The 19,815-nt window shown below is 47.1% G+C and overlaps 1 protein-coding gene across 5 annotated transcripts in view; it reads right to left on the bottom strand.

The window, feature by feature from the left end:
* Positions 1-19,815, bottom strand: part of LOC119160918 (AN1-type zinc finger protein 4) — an 84,689-nt gene that overhangs the window by 4,822 nt on the left and 60,052 nt on the right. For 4 of the 5 annotated variants that reach the window (XM_075880445.1, XM_075880444.1, XM_037413190.2 and 1 more), the window contains 3 exons: positions 13,496-13,653; positions 11,478-11,800; positions 7,697-7,909 (listed from right to left, as the gene is read on the bottom strand). In XM_075880445.1, the coding sequence (XP_075736560.1) occupies positions 7,697-7,909; positions 11,478-11,800; positions 13,496-13,653 (694 nt within the window). The remainder of the gene's footprint in view (positions 1-7,696; positions 7,910-11,477; positions 11,801-13,495; positions 13,654-19,815) is intronic. The other variant, XM_075880447.1, reaches the window with a different exon arrangement.

Raw genomic sequence — 19,815 nt, 5'->3', positions numbered from 1 at the left:
GTGCCAGAGCATGGAGATGAAGACAAAGTAGATAGACTGGCGCGAGCTAATTTCTATGGCTGGCGCTGATCGCTTAGACGGCTGTAAATAAATCTGACTACTTCTCCGAGTCCGTCTCCTTCTCGTAACATATTTGGTGGAGTTGTGCGATCCCTGTCCTCGTCACAGAACTCGGAAGCGGACGCTTCCTCACGGCTTTCAACATGACCACGCAAGACTCGGCTATATCCTTTCCGGTCGCTGGCTCTTCTGCCCGGCCTACCAACCCAGCGCCTGCAACAACTTTCGTGACACTTCCTGCCCTCAAAGACCCTGGCGTATTCTCAGGCCGCAAGGGTTCTGACGTCGACCAATGGCTACGCCTCTATGAACGCATCAGCGCCGCTTACAAGTAAGACCCCACACTTATGCTCGTGAACGACGGAACCCCTCGTGTTTGGTTTGACAACCACGAGCACGACATTACAAGCTGGGACAGCTTCAAGGAAAAGATCCGTGAGCTTTTTGGCAAACCCTTTGGTCGCTGTGGAGATGTGAAGAATCAGTTGTCGACTCGCGCACAGTCTTCCACGGAGTCCTACATCAGTTACATTCAGGCTGTCCTCACAGTATGCCGCCAAGCTGACGAAAACATGTCCGAACTTGACAAAGTTGCGCATATTCTAAAGGGTATCGCCGACGATGCGTTCAACTTGTTGGTATTCAACAATGTGTCATCTGTTGATGCCATTATTGAAGAATGCCGCCGGTTCAACAAGCTAAAAGCAGGCGCATCTCTTATCAGTTCCAGCGCCTTCCGAACACCGCTGCGACGTCCTCGTGTCTTGACACATATCATCCACCAGACACCTGTGACAACTTGACGCGAATCGTCAGGCGGAAGCTTGAAGCGACTGCTCCAGCTAAGGTGGGACCAACGTCCCCTGACCCCTCTCCGCCAATTACGTTGCCCCTCATCCAAGCAGTCGCCCGGCAGGAAATCACCATCTTGGGAATTTACTCTATTTCACCGCCTCCCCGCACCGACTTCCAGCCCCAATACACGCCTGCACCTCCCTTCCCAACCGGCTCTCCCTCAACGTTCCGTAATCTGTCCGCATGGCGAACACATGATGACGAGCTGAGCTACTTCTCTTGTCAACGAATCAAGCACATTTCTCGCCATTGCAGAAGTCGCTGGGGTCCTCCTGCACAAGTTTCCTCTCGTACCTTCCATGCACGTCCCGCCTATCGCCATGAGACCAGCCGCGACCATTTTGGCCAGGACCCTGCTATTGAACACCACTACTCCCGCTATCCATCCCCTCAACGTTGCCAGTCTCGTTCTCCACTGCACCGCCAACCACCTTGCCCCGCCTTCCCATGATGTTCCCTTACGGAAAACCAAGTGTTGCAGCCCCTGGAGGCAGCGCTGCATCGCTCGGACTGACAGAAAATCCTCTCTTGACGATACATACAAAACGGAACCTTATAGACGTACAAGCAGACGCCGTACATGTCACTGCTCTTGTCGACACCAGCACTCAACTTTCCGTGATGACGAGTGATTTTCGCCGCAAGCTCAAGAAGGTTCTCACACCTCCGACCACTCAGTTCGTCCGTGTTACGGACGGCGGAATAGCATCTATCGTTGGAATGTGCTCCGCTTGTGTCAGCATTGCAGATCTACACACAGTTGTTCTCTTCACCGTCCTTGATAAATCGAGGTTTTTCCTTGACGTCGAGGTTTTTGACCTCAGCGGCCATCCGTTGGGGAACGCTACTGGTATGACCCACCGCATAAACACTGGTAATGAGCATGCTGTTAATAGGCGTCCATATTGGGTGTCGGCAGCCGAGCGTCATATTATCCAAAGTGAGGTCGACAAAATGCTCGCCAAGGACATCATTGAGCCATCCTGCAGTCTTTGGGCTTCTCCTGTAGTGCTAGTCTGCAAGAAAGACGGTGCATGGCGTTTCTGCATTGATTACCAACACCTAAACAAAATTACCAAAAAAGACGTGTACCCTCTGCCACGAATAGATGATGCCCTTGATTGCCTCTATAGGTCCCACTATTTTTCCCCCATAGACCTTCGTTCCGGCTACTGGTAGATAGAGGTAGATGAAATGGACCGTGAAAAGACGGCATTCATCACCCCCGATGGCCTATATCAGTTCAAGGTCATCCCTTCGGCCTTTGTAACACTCCAGCCACCTTCGAACTAATGATGCACTCCCTGCTCAGAGGATTCAAATGGTCCACCTGTTAGTGCTACTTGGACGACGTCGTCTTTTCACCAACATTTGAAACTCCTATAGAGCGTCTATCAGCCATCTTGTCGCGCTGGCCTGCAGCTCAACTCGTCCAATCAAATCACAGTACTTGATCATTTAGAAGACGCCAATGGTGTACAACCAGGCGGGGCAAAAAATCAGTACCGTCAAAAACTTTCCTGTACCACGATCTGCGAAAGATGTACGCAGCTTTATCAAACCATGTTCCTACTTCCGACGCTTTGTGAAAAACTTTCCACACATAGCGAGGCCCCTAACGCAGCTCCTCAAGAAAGACGTCCCGTTTTCATGCGGCTACAAAAAGGCTTCTGCATTCTCGACTCTCATCGTTCTTCTCACTACTCCTTCGATTCTGGCACACTTCAACCCTGCTGCCCCTACAGAAATCCCTACAGATGCAAGTGGACATGGCATCGATGCAGTGCTGGCTCAGAAACAACGTGGCCATGATTGCGTTATTGCATATGCCAGCCGCCTCCTATCCGCCCCTGAATCTAACTATTCAATCACAGAGCGTGAGTGCTTAGCTCTCGAATGGGAGGTGGCGAAAAATCAACCTTATCTATGCGGACGCCCATTTTCGGTAGTTACTGACCACTATGCGCTATGCTGGCTCAACTCTCTGAAAGATTCATCAGGCCGCCTTGGTCGCTGGGCTTTGCGGCTGCAAGAGTTTTCCTATTCGGTGGTCTACAAAGCTGGCCGCCTACACCATGATGCCGATTGCCTCTCCCGGTACCCTGTCGACGATCCTGAGGACACTGACGAGCCCACGGAGCACTCTATCTTGACAGTGTCCGACTTCCTTAACATTGGAAAGAACAGAAGCGCGATCCAGTGCTGCTTGACATCATCAGCCGTACGGAAACCTCCCCAAATGATGCTTCCATCCGCAACTTTGTCATTCAAAAGGGTGTGCTATACCGCCGCAATTTCCGGCCTGACGGGCCTGATCTTCTCATTGTTGTGCCTAAGCATTTGCGGCACTGTGTTCTCACCGAACTTCACCACGCTCCCACATCTGGACACCTTGGCGTATCCCGCACGTACGAGCGCGTCCGGCGCCGTTTCTTCTGGCCAGGCCTTGTTCGCTCGATACACCGATACACCGCCACGTGTGACCTATGCCAACGTCGCAAAACACCGTCACTGCTACCCACTGGCCATCTTCAACCAATTGACATACCCGCGAAACCATTTTACCGTGTTGGGTTAGACCTGCTTGGTCCTTTTCCCACATCAACATTGGGAAACAAATGGATAGCCATTATTACCGACTACGCTACACGCTACGCTATTACACAAGCTCTACCGACCAGCTGTGCAACCGACGTCGCTGACTTCTTGTTACGGGACGTTATATTGATTCACGGTGCTCCGAGACAGCTTCTCACAGACCGTGGCCATACATTTCTATCTCAAGTCATCGCCGACATTTTGCGTTGTTCTACGCAACACAAACTGACAACCGCTCACCACCCTCAAACTAACAACCTCACGGAACGATTTAACCGTACTCTAACAAATATGCTCGCGATGTACATGTCACCCAACCACCAAAACTGGGACCTTGCCTTACCCTACGCAACTTTCGCATATAATTCATCCCGTCATGACACAGCGGGCTTTTCGCCGTTCTACTTATTGTACGGAAGAGAGCCGACTTTACCACTGGACACAATCATCTCAACTCATACCTCATCCACCAGCGAGTATGCCCGCGGCGCGATTGCACGAGCCAATCATGCCTGTCAGCTCGCCCATGCTCGGCTGATGGCGTCGCAAACCAACCAATGCCGTCGGTACAATGCGGAACATAGAGACGTGCATTTCCCTCCCGGTACCCTCGTTTTACTCTGGTCCCCTCATAGTCAGCTGGGCATATCAGAAAATCTTGTTTCATTACACGGGACCTTACCGTGTACAGTGCAGTCCACTTATAACGATACCACATATAACGATATATCGGTTATAACGATGGGTCGACTTAAAAGTCTCATTTTATGCACTGGATCTATGGGGAAAAAAACATATATAACGATATGTTATCCACCGCATATCGGATACAACGATGAAAAGTTTGCCGTGGACGGCATGTTTCATTCACAATAATCGTAACATTTAGATTGATAAGTTCCTCTGAAACGAACTATGCCGAGACAAGACGAAAAGTTAGCGTAGGCGAGTACGTATCTGCCGCCACTGCAGCACAGCGCCGGCAGCGCGTCCCGGCCGTTCAAAAAGCCGAGGAGAGCATCGCGAGTTGGCGCGACGTGCTACAGATGGTGCGAACTGTGTCACGTTTTGCGCCTCGCCGCGCGTCGACTGCGGAAAGGCTGAGAGAATTAAAAAAAAAAAAAGCGAAAAGCAAAGCGCCGCGCTCCGCGGCTCCCCGCCTTCTACAACGGCAAGCCGGCAAGCTACTCGTAGCTTGCCGAACGAAAGCGGGAAAGAGAGAAAAATAAAAAAAGCGAAAAGCAAAGCGGCGCGGCGGCATCGGGGCGGGGCCTCGTTGGCATTCCGGCTGTGTACCTCTGGCTGTGCTTTCTTCCTCCCACTGCTCCCACCCCGCCGTCGGTCAGTCTCTCTTTCTCAGCGAACCCGTGATGCGTTCTTCGGAGTAAGAAATAAAGTCTAGTTTTTGACATCCTACTATCTACAATATTTATTAATTGGTGAAAATAGCGAAATGATGCCTGGAGCTACAAAATGTACGTCCGGCGACGATTTTTTTGGCGGCAGTCCAGATATAACGATCACCGGTTATAACGATCGTATTTTTAGGTTTTCTCGATATCGTTATAAGTGGACTGCACTGTATTGCATCAAGTAACACCTGTCACCTATGAGATCAGCCCCATCTATCCGCCCCATCTATCCATCATCACCTGCTGTGCGGTACAGTGATATTGTACACGTCCCGCGCATCAAGTCCTACAAGAATGCATCGGATACCGACCTTTAAAGCACCGGGACGGTGCCTCCGCCGCAGGGGGTCATGCTAGGTGCCAGTGCATGGACATAAAGAAGACAAAGCAGATAGACTGGTGCGAGCTAATCTGCTCGCTTAACCGGCTGTAAATACATCTGCGACTACTCCTCCGAGTCGATCTCTTTCTCGTAACAATATACATTCGACCAGAGGCAATCAATGCTGATAGTAGTTGTGGACAGTACAAAAGGCGGCACCACAAAGCGAAGCGCACAAAATTTAAAGCCACACACATAAACGTGCATACCACCAAAGGGCAACACCATAGCGCAGGGCTCCAGATATCTTCGACCACATGGGTTCGTTACAATGAGCATTGAATTGCACAGGACATGGTCCTCTAGCATTTCACTTCCATCAAAATATGACCACAAGGGCTGGGATTACCGTATTTACGCAGTTCTATCGCGCCCTTGATTGTAACGCTCGCCCGATTTCCACGACGAAAAAAAAAAAAACGTAAGACATCGATTGCAAAGCGCACCCATTTTTCTCGCTGGCCCGCACGATCACACCACTCGAAAAACTAACTCTTTTCGGGAGCGTCTTCTACTTAAATAAAAGGTACGAGGGAAGCTTGTGCCCATCTGACGTGTAATAGAGCATTGCTGTCACTGTAGTTTTATCGTGGACCGATGTCAGCAGGCGAACTTGCTTTGCCCCCTTCTTCTCGACGGTTGTGGTGCCAGGCATGTCGAAGTAAAGAGGCGTCTGATCGGCATTCCCGATTTGCCCAAGCAGGTAGCCGTTGTTGTGCCGCAAGTTTAGGACGAGCCGCTGAAAACTGAAGCTTTTCATCGTACTCCTCCGCAAAACTTTTCGCGTATGCCCGTTCAACCTTTGGAGGGAAAAGCCTTTCCTCTTCATAAAGTGAGTTAGCCAGCACCTGCTCGCTTTAAACTGGCTCCGCATTAGCCCTTTTTCTAAGGCTAACTGCATAACCCGCCCTTGGAGCAGTTCTGTCGTCACGGGCCACTGTGCCGTTCGCTGCTCAAGCACATACTCGCCGAGCAGCTCTTCAATTTGCGAAAACCGACCCTGCTGCGGTCCACTGAAGTCTTTGCGTGAAGCTTTGCTGTCGACAATCTTCTGCTTTTTTTCCACCAGTCCTGCACGCACAATTCAGGAACTCCAACGACCGCGATGCGGCCCGATTTCCGTCCGTTTCTGCACACACGAGGACTTTTCTTTTAAAAGCGGCATAGTGGTACACTCGAGTTTTTGGAGTCGGCGCTTCCATGCCGTCGATGCAAATGCACAAAACTCTACAGCACACGTACGAAATGCCGCACATGGGAAACACATAGGCAGAAATGGCCAACGCGCCATGTCGACGTACATAGGGAGCGGCCATTTTGAAAATGCCGATGGCAATAGAATGATCGCATTAATTTTTTTTTTCGTACTCGATTCTAACGCGCATGCGATTTATGAACTCGCTTAACCGTAAAAAAGGTGCGCGTTAGATTCGAGTAATTATGGTACACCACACATTTCGGGTCACCTTCTAAGCACCATAACCATTCAACGATCGTAGTGGTCCAACACAACACACACAATGTCTTGAAGACACACTTGCCATCTCACTACATCCAAAATTATTACAAAAAAAAAACTGAGCGAAACAAGAAAGTTACGTGCTATACTACCCACACTAAGTTGCGATGATGATAAGGCTGACAGAAATAAAGCTGGAAAAGGCAAAACCAAAAAAGCATACAAAAACTAAGAAAAAATCAGCCGTGAAGGTAGTGTTATTTGAACCACACTTTGAATTGTTATTTGAATCGTGCCCTGGTGAATTAGTACCTGAAGGTTAGAATATCAATGCAGCTTTCTTTGTAAAGGTCCTGGGCGACGAATTGATCGAATGTTTTATATCAATTATGTGCAGAGAAAGAGGCATAGGGTTCTGCATCACAGCATTACTCTTGCACGCTTGGGAGCTTTTGGTATGCGACTGCTTTTTTCTCGAATTTCACACTATAGGAGGAATCATTAAAAAGTGATTGCAACTGAAATGGCAACAATACTGCAGATGGTGCTTTTAACAAAAAAAGGCTTCCAACTGTGCCAACAGCCATAGAAAAGGAAGTGGAAATTGCACTGCGTCCCAAAGGAAGTTTTGAGCATGACTACAATTATGCCAAAGGAAGTTTTGAGCATGACTACAATTATGAATCTATGAAGTTTGTGAAATGATGCTGAAATTAAAAAGTCAGCCCAGACTCCCGTGGCATCGACATACCATGTAGTACGTATGCCTTCCAACGTGCACAGAGCACCACCAATCCAGGCTGTGTAATGATGAAAAGCATTAATCGAGCTACTTTCAAACTTAAACAAGCACAACCGTTCTAAAGAAATTTCTCAGTGTATCTGGTTAATGCGTGTAACGAGGAAATTTAGTTGGCCTAGTGCACTCACTCGGTGGAGGAGTCTTGCGGTTGTCCCCATCGTTATCAGCGGCGAGACGTGCAAAGTGCGACTGATCGGTGATCAGCTCCTGTTCTAGATTCCACAGCTCATGCGGATCAACACACTTCAGCACCGGGAGCTCTCGCATTTGCGATGGTGTCAACATAGCAGCATGGCGTGCAGCATTTCCCAGGGCCTGGCAAATGCCTTCAGCAATTCCAGCTGAGAAAGACAAAAGATATGCTGCCAAGTTTACTGCTAGGTGCGTTGATGGCCATGCTCAAAAGAAAACACCTCACGCAGCTTGACATATTACACTTCTGATAATCAAACAAGTAGCATTTAGAAAGGATAGACGCTGCTATGGTGCAAAATCAAATGACAAAAAGACACCTTGCATGGTCACTTATGCGTTTGCCCAAGATGATTCGAAGGCAAAAGCCATCCTGGGTGGCTGGTTTGCTGGCCACTTTGTATCACGCTAACACAATTCATTCTCAGTCACACAAATTACGCAAGACGAAGCAAAGCCACAGCTCACATAGTCTTGTGACATATGCGCTTTATTTATCTCTTTTTTTACTCATGTGAACATTTTTCAGCACCGGGAATGGCCCTTGCTATTACAAGTACAGCTGCTGGCCGGTTTCCTGAATTTGGACAAGACAGAAAAACAGTCCAAAAATAAAACAGCAAAAATATATTAGTTTCACTTGGCTCAAGCAGATTTAACAGATCAATATCACCCTGCCTTAAGCTAATCTAGGAGGAGAGCAGGTTTTCTCTCATTTAGGTTATAGTGACATCTACATGTACTTTCGACCAGAGGCAATCTACTATATTGGCAATCAATGCTGATAGTAGTTGTAGAAAGTACAGAAGACCCAGTTTTTTCTGGCACGACTTAAATCTTACTCGTCGCAGTGTTCGCAGCTGCAGTGATTGATATGTAAGGTTTAACATTAGCTTTTCACAACCAAAGGGGCATTTATCTGATCAGAGTGCGAGGTCTGCTGATCAAATAGCATCTAGCACATTCTGTAGGTAGTGTGGATGTTGTTCGAACTTTTCAGAGAAGACGACTACATCATGGATTGATTGATTTGTGGAGTTTAACGTCCCAAAGCCACGATATGATTATGAGAGACGCCGTAGTGGAGGGCTCTGGAAATTTCGACCACCTGGGGTTCTTTAACGTGCACCCAAATCTGAGCACACGAACCTACACCATTTCCGCCTCCATCGGAAATGCAGCCGCCGCAGCCGGGATTCGATACCGCGACCTGCAGGTCAGCAGCCGAGTACCTTAGCCACTAGACGACCGCGGCGGGGCTCGTCATGAGTCGGAAGTCTTCAGCGAATAATTCACCAGCCTCCAAACTTTCAGGTAAGCTACATCGCAAAAAAAAGCATGGTTCTCAGTTTTACATGTTTGGTTGTTGCAGCTTGGCATGAAAGATTGGTTCTTGGGAAGTTCCAAGATAAAACAAGCTTCGGAAAAGAGCAGACACACAAGAAAAATGCTTTTTCTGTTGTTTCTTTTATCATATTTATTTATTTAATATCTTTAATGTGAGAAGCTCTCCCTGTATGACGTTTTTTATTACCGCATATTGTATGCTATGCTTCCACAAATATTACTTCTACCCTCACATGCGAAGGTGAAAAAGTGAAAGCAAACCTTGACAGCTTTGCGAAACTATCGATGTATGGTCTCTCTCCCAAGGCAATCTGGATAGCTTAGCGAAAACTCATCGTGCAAGCAGACGACTCTTCTCGCGTCTGCTGCTCCGGCTCGGCAGTTCGGCTGTGGTTCAGCAGGTGGCGCTGTCATGACGTTCGCCGCCTCTCCGGGGAGTGACACAATAGCGGCGCGGAAAGGAGCAGAGTTTCTCCTCCTGTCTATTCTTCCTCCGTGTGTCAGGTCAGCTGATCTTGCATATAGCCTCGATCGCAGGCACGTACTGCTTGACCGTGGCTGTTCTCTGGTGTTGCCATTAGCCGTTTTATTGCCAGTCTTTGCGTTCATCAGTCGCATGGGCACCTGTTTGCACCGCTGCTTGAACAACCGATCTCGATTTTAACGCCACTTCTGACCGATGGCACCGACACCGTTATCTCCGCGTGCCTCGTCATCAGCTTCAAAGCAAGGTAAATACAGCCGATTGAGAATGGAGAAGAAGACCGCCATTGTCAGACAAGTGCGAAGTGGCCGTTAACAAGCGGACGTCGCAGAGAAGTTAGAAATCTCTAAGCAGACGATCTCGGACTACCTTGAAGACAAGGTGAGAATCCTAGAAGCTGCCGAGAAGTCGGCTAGAGTGGGACTAAAGAATGTAAGCCAAGGTGCCCACCCAAAACTGGAGGAAGCTCTCCTCATATGGTTGAAAGGCATGATTGCCAGGCAGGTGCCGATGTACGGCGATCTTAAGAGAAAGGCAGAAACTCAAGTGTTTCAAATGAATTTTAAGGGGTGCGAATTCAGCGACGGCTGGGTTCCAAATTAAAAAAAAAAAATGACTTAAGCTTCAAGAAAATATGTGGCGGGAGTGCGACGATCGACCAGTCAGCCATTGAACTGCCAGAGCAGTCTTTTCTCTGGCAGTTCCCGTCCGAAGATACATTTAATTGAGACGAAACCGGGTAGTTTTATAAGTTGCTGCCTGAAAAAACCCTTGCTTTCGCCGGGGACCATTGTCACAGAGGCAAGCATAGCAAGGAGCGCCTGACAGTTCTTGTTGGCAGCAACATGCTGGGTACAGAGAATCTTCCGATGCAGGTTATTGGAAAATCAAAGAATCCCAGATGTTTCAAGGGAGCGTGCATTCCTGTGTTGTACGAAGCCAAGAAGAAGGCTTAGATTACACAGAAGCTTTTCGAAGAGTACATTCACATGCTGGACAAAAATTTTGAGTGGCAGGGACACAAAGCTTTAATGATGGTGGACAATTGCGCTGCACACGGCCATGTGAAGGACCTCAAAGCCATGCAAATGGAATTCTTGCTACGACCAATCCTACAGCCCATGGATCAAGGCATTATCCCCAAGCTCAAATAGCTCTACCGATCATGTGTGCTTAGTCGCATGGCACTATGCATGGACAAACACAAAACCTACTCAGTTGACTTGCTCTCCGATTCTTTCGGATGCATAAAAAGCCATAACTGAAAGCACAATTTGTAATAGTTTCCACGACGCGGGTTTCGAGGGTCGGGGATGAAGTGCCGTTGTTATCTGGTAACAGTAGTGAATCTGATCTACAGTGTTCATCAGCTGATCTCATGGAACATTTGCGCCCCGCAGGCACTGTTTTCATGGAAGCGACGCTGGAGAAGTTTGCTAATGCTGACAACGAAATTGAGCACTCTGTGCCGAGCTGACCGACGATGAAATAGTTCACCAGGTGCCGGAAAACGATGACTCGGGCTCCGACACGAAGGAAAGTGACGACACTATCTACGTGTGAACTGTGAGCGTTCATGGTGCTTTCCGCTGTTTACAGCGAGAACACCACCCTCGCCGATATGCAAATTGACCTGCTGGTACGGCGACGCAACGCCCCTCAGAAACGTATTGAGCATTTTTTCAAGCCGCCCGGTCAATAAAGCGACTTTTTGTTTTTTTGTTTGTGAATTCTTTTGCTCGAACAGCCCGATTTTTCAGACGCTTTTTTGGCCCCTTGAGGGTACGAAAAATAGGTCGGCAACCCTATTGGGGTTCAAGTGCGTACTAACCATAACGCCGCAGAGCTATGTCTAAAGCTGACACTGCCACTGCTATTACACACACCTGATGGAGGAGGAGGAGGCTTGAGTGCATCGACGAGGTCCTTGCGGCAGGCGTCCAAAGCAGCTGGAGGCATCTCGAGAAGTGTGGCTGGCGAGACTGGACGCAATGGCTTCGAGAAGGCTGGCCGTGGACTTGGCGGGCCAGAGGCCAATGGCACGGGCTTGACAGGCACAGAGCTAGGCGGGGCGGATCCTCCAGTTACCTTGAGTACTGCACCTGTCGGAGCCTTGGCATTGCAGGCACGGCCTTTGTCAGGAGTGTATGGTGGGGACACAATGGGACGGGTTGTCTTGCTGCGTTGGACCACAGACACGCGCACGAGACTGCAAAATACCCAAATTTCAGTTTAGCATCACACTTGGTCTATAGCACACATTCAGTCCACGTCACAGTATTTCCAACAAGTGAAAATTAATTTAACAGCAAAGGGTGTCGTAGTGGCTACAGCATACCGTATTTACTCGCGTAATGAATCCACTTGCATACTGAACCCATCCCCCACTTTGGTTCTTGAAAAAAAAAAAAACTTTTTTCAATGTATCTGTTCATTTTATTTTGATATGATAGCCAGTGCCATTGACTTATCAAAACAATATTAAATCAAGCCATAATATCACAACATAACAATGTAATAAAAGTCAAAACATAGTTTAGCAACCATTCTAAACAGTTGTGTGAAGCGCGAGTGCGGACGACGCCAATCGATATTTGAAAGTCGTGTTTTTTGCGGTAAAGTGCCATCTGTCACACAAAAACAAATGGCAAAGTGACATCTGGCACAAAAACAAAGAATGTGGCCTCCAAAATGGTGGGCGCGCGGCATAGAAACACGCCCGCTCCCCCACCACCTTGGAGGTTATGCAAAGTGCGACCGCTATGACGGCGCTTCGTGCACTCGTAACGTCTACCACAACATTTGTGTGCCATCCGATGCTGCGTTTTAGTTCTCGAGCTTGTCCTCGTGAGCTTCTTTGGGAGACCTGCTGCGCAGAATGCGTTTGGCCGGTACACTAGCTAAATGGTAGGTTACGAACAGCATGCGCTGTAGCATGAGAACCGAGCGAAAGGACGGCCCTTCGGCGTCAATTCGTGCGCTTTCGTTACGGGAGGAAACAAAAAGAGCTTCTGGCTACAAAAAAGATCTGTTGCGCATTTCTCGGGCCAAAACAAGCAAAGCTGTCACGCGAAATTTTCGCTGTTATAAGTACCGTGCCTTTTTTTCTTTTGCGTAATGAACCTTTCCCTCAAATCGGCATCAACTTTTCTGAAGAAAAGATGGGTTCATTTAGCGAGTAAATACGGTAGTTTCAATATCGTCTGCAGAACAGCAAACTGCAGGCAAATTTTTGAAAGAAATATACTTTCTTGGTGCACAGGAAACGTTTCATAAAGAAGGCAGAAAGAACAAAGTGCACCTTTTCAGCACTGTCTTATCAGTCTTCTTTCTGAAACGTTTTCTGCTCACTAAGCGAGCATATTTCTTTTATCAATGCAATACCAACCAACCAAGTAGCCACTCTTTTGCTGGCAAAGTTTTCTCAGTTCAGTTACACCACTAAAAAAGCAAAAAAAAAGTTTAATGTGAAAGTGAAGAATGGCCACGAGTATTGCTTGTTTCCATGAACTGCCTGCATAATCGAACGGTGCATCCACATCCCCCCTCACTGGCTGTACAACTGTTGGCAGAAAGTTGAGCGAAGCGATTACTCGGCAATTCTGTTTGGTTTTATGCTTAGTCAAACCTGCTAAGCAGTTGTTTTTTTTTTTCATTTCAAGCATCATAACTATGAATATTACATTTGCAAAACAAAACTGACAAAACCATTCTTGCACAATCCAAGTTTCACACACTGTTTAAAACTGGTCCTAACGAAACACTGATGTGTTGCTTCCCGACAAACCTAGAAGTCATGTACACCAAAATTCCATGGTACTGCATTACTGTACTGACATGTGGAGAGACCTACATGAGAATTCTAACAATGGAAATATCCACCTCAATAAACCAAAAAACTAACCGTGGTGAAGCCCGAGGCTGAAAGTCACTCCAGTCAAGGTCGAGTGGCTCAAAAATTGAAGCCACAGCAGCAGCCAGATCTTGACCAAGCTCTCTTTCACAGTCGGGAGACAAGCGGGGCAGGAAAGCCTGCTCCTGAAGGCCCAAAGGGGGCCGCACCTGCAACCAGCAGTCCACATCCCCATATATCTTTGGCAGACGATAGCCATGAAACAAGGACCATCAGCACAACAGGCAGTAAATATTGTAACCAGATCGCACAAAAAAATTGAATAGGGATGTGGGAAGGGTAGTCTACTTTTACTGATGGCAATGTGGCAACTGAATTTCGACCCAGTGGTCGCAATTCAGTTGTAGTTGGGAAGTTGTGCACAAGTGTAAAACGACCATGGAGCCCTGAGAATTTTTCGAAGCAGTGCCGCAACAGCGGAGTCAGACGTGTTTGAATATCAAAGCGCGGCAATCCCTCCTTTTATCTTTATTCCTTCACTACCCTTCGTTGGTATTCTCTACATTAGCCATTTTGCTCTCTTGCCGATGCCCCTCCCAATCTCGTGCAGCATACGTCATCGCCAACGCACTGCTCAAAACACCGTCTATTTGCAGTCGCCCCGACTCCGTCTCTCCGTCGGCTCAGTCAACTGTTTGCTTGTAGGCGAACCGCTGCTGCCAAACCAGCCCAAGCTTATACGAATCATGCCGGTATGAATCCCGTGTTGCGGAAGTGCGCACACTCATGCGGGCAACACGCTGACGAACAAGCAGCGCGGACAGCTATTTGCAGACAAACCAGAATCACAGCATATTTGTGCTGCACATTAGAGATTCAACTTCTCAACGACATGCTGAGGCCCAAAAGGCCGGTGAGGAGGAGGAATTGCTGCTTGGAATTTCTGGCAGGCCGGCATCTTGTAGCGCTACCACGTGTGAAATCGTTAATCGTGACAGCATTCTGCACATGATGTGCGTTTACATGAAATGTTTGAAAAAATATCAGAGGTGGTTTTTAAAACCCTTTAAGCCCCAAAAAAGTGAGTCAGATGCACAACATGTCTATTATGCTTTATTAGCAACAGGCGGAGGCAGTGTTTTCAAAATCCCTTGCTACCTCGCTTGCCCCAGCAGCCTTTGAATGCTTTAAAGATAAAAGTTAGCATGTGATGAGTCACCCCATCTAATTAATCCTTCTATGGCATCCTCACCTTTACTTAGCTGTCAGCTTTAGCATACATGGTTCTGAGAATGCAAGAGTGAGTCAGGAAGGCTCAACCTCGCATGATTCCCTTTGCACCCACAGCGAACGGCTCACAAGATGCAATAACACGTCATGCTGGAGGTGGATGCAGCATTCCGTTATTGTTCCAAGAGTTTAAAGCAAGTCAAGTTCGGGGTGCAGAGCCGGCATGAAAATAGATTTTTTCTATGCATACACCATGGGGCACATGGTACTCAAACAAGTGCACCAGCTCACATCTGTTTTTCTTTTCCATCATTTTGGGCCTTTTTTCTTTCCTACGGAGACACTGAAGAGTTACATTTAATTGTTAATAACTAACAAAGCAATGAAGGAACATTGTCACTGACGGTTTACTTCACCAGAAAATGCATACAAAAATTTCAAGGTGCAGCAGCTGCTCATTGATACAACAAATGTATTACAGTCCAGCCCCCCTATAACGGCCCCACTTAAAACTTTTTCTTAAGACTAACAAAGCCCATGTGACAGTAGAATTATACATTGTTTCAATGGCACAAAATCACACTTACGACAAACGTCTCAATCGTTTGCAGCAAACTGAGCTGGTGCAACTTCCTGGGAAACCACTTTTGACCACCGATAAGCCATTGGCGAGGCGCCCATAGATTCTTATTACTAAAATGCCGACCTTGCCTCCACAGTCCTCTAGTTGACGCTCTCCCTGGCCATTTTTTCGTTACGCGCTCCCTCCATCCTTTCTCAACCTGCCACTCTGAGCACCCCACATCACTAGATCAGGCCTGTGTTTTCACACTGCCACCGATCTTTCGCAAGACCGGTCGGCTGACTAGTCTCCCCTCAGTTTTTGATCACTAGTTTTGTTACACTATAGTTGGAGTTGCCAACTCGCCGGCCTGGAGTGATCAGACCATTTGCTAACATTGTCGGTCACCGACTGTACCCAATCGTCAGCGTCTGAATTGGTGTCACATTTTTCCTGTGAATGCGTTTGTGCTACCCCACCGAATGTGCTAATTTGAGATTTGTTCCATGTTTAGGATCTGTTCGCTCACTTCGCATTCTGCTGCGCATGCCCTAGGCACGCATGCGGAAGCGTAAAAATGGCTGTAACACGAATGAATAGCAAATTATCTAAGTCAGCGGGCACCACAATGCGATACTTTGACCTCTGTCCGCGTAAGCCACTCTTCCAAGTTTTCCTATGCGCGAGTTGCGAGTTTCGTAGACCTTGCAAGCAAGTTACCTGACAGGCCAGTACCATAGACATGGTTAAGCACCTTGTGGGCAGGGGAAGTGGGCTTAAAAGGGATAGAGAGGTTTTAGTTTCCAAGGTCACCTTCCCTCTCCGCTCTATCCCAAATCCTTCGCTCTGCTCTCCTCTCTTTATTGCAACTGGTTAGCCTGTCTCCACCCCTCAGCTACTGCCTCTTTAAATAAACTCCAAGACCATCCTTAAGGCTTCTGGTCTTTAAAACTTTTTTGGGAAAAAGAAATGGTGTTTTCACCCGCAATTATTTTTTTAAAGCTGCGTTTCATTTACTACGAACTTCAAGATACAGCGAACGGATGCGGCGTCCCGGTCAGGTTCACTATAAGCGGGCTCAACTGTACTTAACCAAGTATCGTAAGTAGATTTTACTGCATATCAAACTCAAAAAGCATTGCCAAAGAGTAATCTTGGCCATGGTTTTCTGGACCAATGAACTGCGATTCGAAATCCCATGCAAGGAAGTAAGTGTGACCAGAGGGACTGTTTCATTTACTACGAACTTCAAGATACAGCGAACGGATGCGGCGTCCCGCTCAGGTTCATTATAAGCGGGCTCAACTGTATTTAACCAAGTATCGTAAGTAGATTTTACTGCATATCAAACTCAAAAAGCATTGCCAAAAAAGTAATCTTGGCTATGGTTTTCTAGACCAATGAACTGCGATTCGAAATGCCATGCAAGGAAGTAAGTGTGACCAGAGGGACACCCATAACATAAAAGGCGCTAGCTAGTGTATTCTGTCTCATGCATCTCGTCTGTTTTGCGCTCTTAAATACCAACATGAATCAGTACGAACTCACCCAAATATCTGTGCTTCTGGATACCTAAATCTAAGTACACTGGTTTCACACATCTATCCCGCAACCTGCGGGTCAGCTAGAGGGATGCCAAAGTGTTGTAGCTAAGCAAAAATTCAGCCAGTTTCACGTCATAAATGCTGTCTGACAAAAGCTGTAAGCGCGGGAGTGTATTTTATTGGCAGGTAAGATCATGTGGTGTTGCAAATCTGCCGCTAGATTGAAAATATACATACTCCTACTCGACTGGTCAAAGTAGGGTCATATGAGCAGTCAGCTCGGGCAATGGTGACAAAATTTCTTTGAAGGTCATGTGGTGCCTCAAATCTACGGCTAGATCTAAAGTGTGCCCAATTATAGTGAAACCTAGATATATTTACATGGACGAATTCCTGAAAAATTCTTTACAAACACGTGTTCATTACATGCAGTTTCAGCGCAAGAACTCTGAAAAAAAATTAATGGGGGACGTAGCATCGGCGTTCCGAAAAATGGCAAAAAAAATTATTTTTTAAAAATCAAGCTTTCAGTTTCTAGAACCCTTTTCCTATACGATTCCAAAATATCTACCCTGAAAACCGCGCAGAAATGCTTCGAAAAATTCGTTTCAGCCTCCTAGCTGGCAAAAGTTTTTCTGGAAATGGCAAGAAAACAACGATTTTCAAAAAATTATAGCTTCGCGAGGGCGCGGCCGGGAGCAGTCTTCTTGGGCTCATCAGAAAGAGCGTTTCTCCATGTTCATATTTCCTGCCTCATCCCGCTCCTTTTAAAAACAACTGCACAAAAAGCAAATATTTGAACGTAGTTTCGAGGCTCCTGATTGGCTGTGGCCGCCATGTTGCCACAGCTCGCCTCGCCATTGGTCCGATGCTTGCTCCAGGAGATCATCGTCTGCTGCTTGTGCGTCGCGAGGACATGGCTATCAAAAATTGCTACTTGATGACGTGTTCACAGCTCGACGATCACTTAGGATATAATTAAGCTTTAGTTAGGAGCTGCAAGCGGATGCACGATCAGAATACTAGGAGCGGGCACGCGGTCTATGAGCGCGATGCGTCATCGCGAACGGGCGCGCAGTCTACGAGTGCGGTGCTTTATCGGAGCCCCGGCGGGCCGGTGCCACTCCGAACCTGGGAGGACTGGGAGACATCGTTACACTTTTGGGACCTGGCGAGGCAGAAGATCGCCACCAACTGGACTGCCAGCGTCATGAACTTATTAAACACGAACGTTTGAGTGTGGTGTGGTCGACGCGGGGACCCAGGAGGCCAGGGAGGTCCTGAATTCCTCTGCAATAAAGTTTTTTCGACTCGACTCTTCTTTAGGCCAAACTTTGCTGACGACGAGACTGCGGACAAGAACAACGTGCTAGCGCACTCCTGGCGATGCGCTTCTTCCCAAGCAACGAAGCTGTAAGCGGATTCACAATCAGATTACTACGAGCGGGCGCGTGGTCTACGAGCGGGCGCGTGCGGCGGGTGATTGGAGTTGTCTTTAGGCCTAACTCTCGCTTACGGCGAGACGAACTTTGCGGACAAGAACGTTGCACTAGAGCACCTGTGGCAACGTGTTTCTTCGTAAGCAACGAAGCACATCAGTCACTAGCTCCTCGGAATAGCGGCTAGTAGTTTTACACATCGGCATTCCAAAATGCAATAACAAGCGCAGTGCGCGCCAGTTTTTTCTCATCGTAGGTACACATTTTACACATCGTCACCGAACAACGCCGGCAACTGTACCACACGCCGGCTGCGCTGTCCACGCGACTGCGCACTTCACAATCATATGAAGGGCTGTCATTAAGCTTTTGTGATGCAATTTAGACATGCTTGGAGACTTGCTTGGTATCACCGCGAGCGTCTATGAATGTTCTGAGACAATGAAAGCCTCGTAGATTAGCGTTTTTGTGGCTGGCCGTATGATGATGCGTTTCACGGCTGGAGTGGCAAAAGAGCATGTATGAAGCAGGGGCCCAAGTTTTTATATGCCCCACTCGCGTCATTAAATAAACTGCTAAAAAATTTCTGTGCCATCAGTTTTCTCTTCATAACTGTTAGTCATTTGGAAAGAAGGCACAGGCTATCATGATGTGAGCCATTTTTATGCAATAAACTTCTCTCTACAAAAAATTTTCAGTGATTATTTGTAATCAACAAGTACCTAATTATGCTAATGACAGCTTGAACACAAAAAAAAATGTCTAATCATTTCAGTATTTAGCCTTATTCAATAACAATCTATTCTGTCATGCCTACTATCACACCACTCCTTCATACAGAGTATACTTGGTTTGAAATCCATACTTGTTCTTTGTAAATAAAAAGAAAGGTTATGAAGAAAAAATATATGCAACAAAGGCACACTGGGCAGAGGCCAGATGCCTGAGGTCAAATATCACAAGAAAAACCTCATGATTACAATTTTTAGGTGTTTTAGAGACGTAAAGAGAAGGTGAAACTTCAAATGCAGTTCTCTCAATACTGGTTTTTTTTTTTTTTTTTTTTTTTGCATTACGCTCAGCTCGTGGAGCAGATATCTCGGCAGGAACTGCACACAATTTGATTCCGTTTGTTTTGTAACTCTCCTTGAACTGTGCTTCAGGGGGCTGTGATCTTAGTTTTACTGCGATAGCAATCATATAGACACTCTTGGCTGGATTTTGTCGTTGGCGTCAACGCCGACGCGGGGCACGTTTGGATCTGCTTGTCATTCTGTGCGTGACTTTACTATTTGTTGCTATTGCGTTCATTGCTTCGCCTTTGCGACAAAGCTGTGCCTTTTTTCATTTTACTCCCTAAAAAACTTTCTAGTAGGGTTCCTTGTTTGTAGTGCAGGTGTGCTCATTGCAGTTTCGCTGGGGAAAAATGTTAACTACAAAATTTCGTGATGCAAAAATATGTTGGAAAACGTAGCCCCCTTCAGCATTCATTTGGCTGTGCGTACAGTAATCACCAACTATTTCTGTCATTTTAAAAACATGCCAGCCCCTCCACAAGGTTCAATAAAGAAATAATTTGTATCTCATTAGGTTTTT

The sequence above is a fragment of the Rhipicephalus microplus genome, chromosome X, assembly GCF_043290135.1.
Source record: "Rhipicephalus microplus isolate Deutch F79 chromosome X, USDA_Rmic, whole genome shotgun sequence".
Lineage (NCBI taxonomy): Eukaryota > Metazoa > Arthropoda > Arachnida > Ixodida > Ixodidae > Rhipicephalus > Rhipicephalus microplus.
Note: the sequence above shows the minus strand (reverse complement) of the source record. Positions and strands in the feature narration are given on the sequence as shown.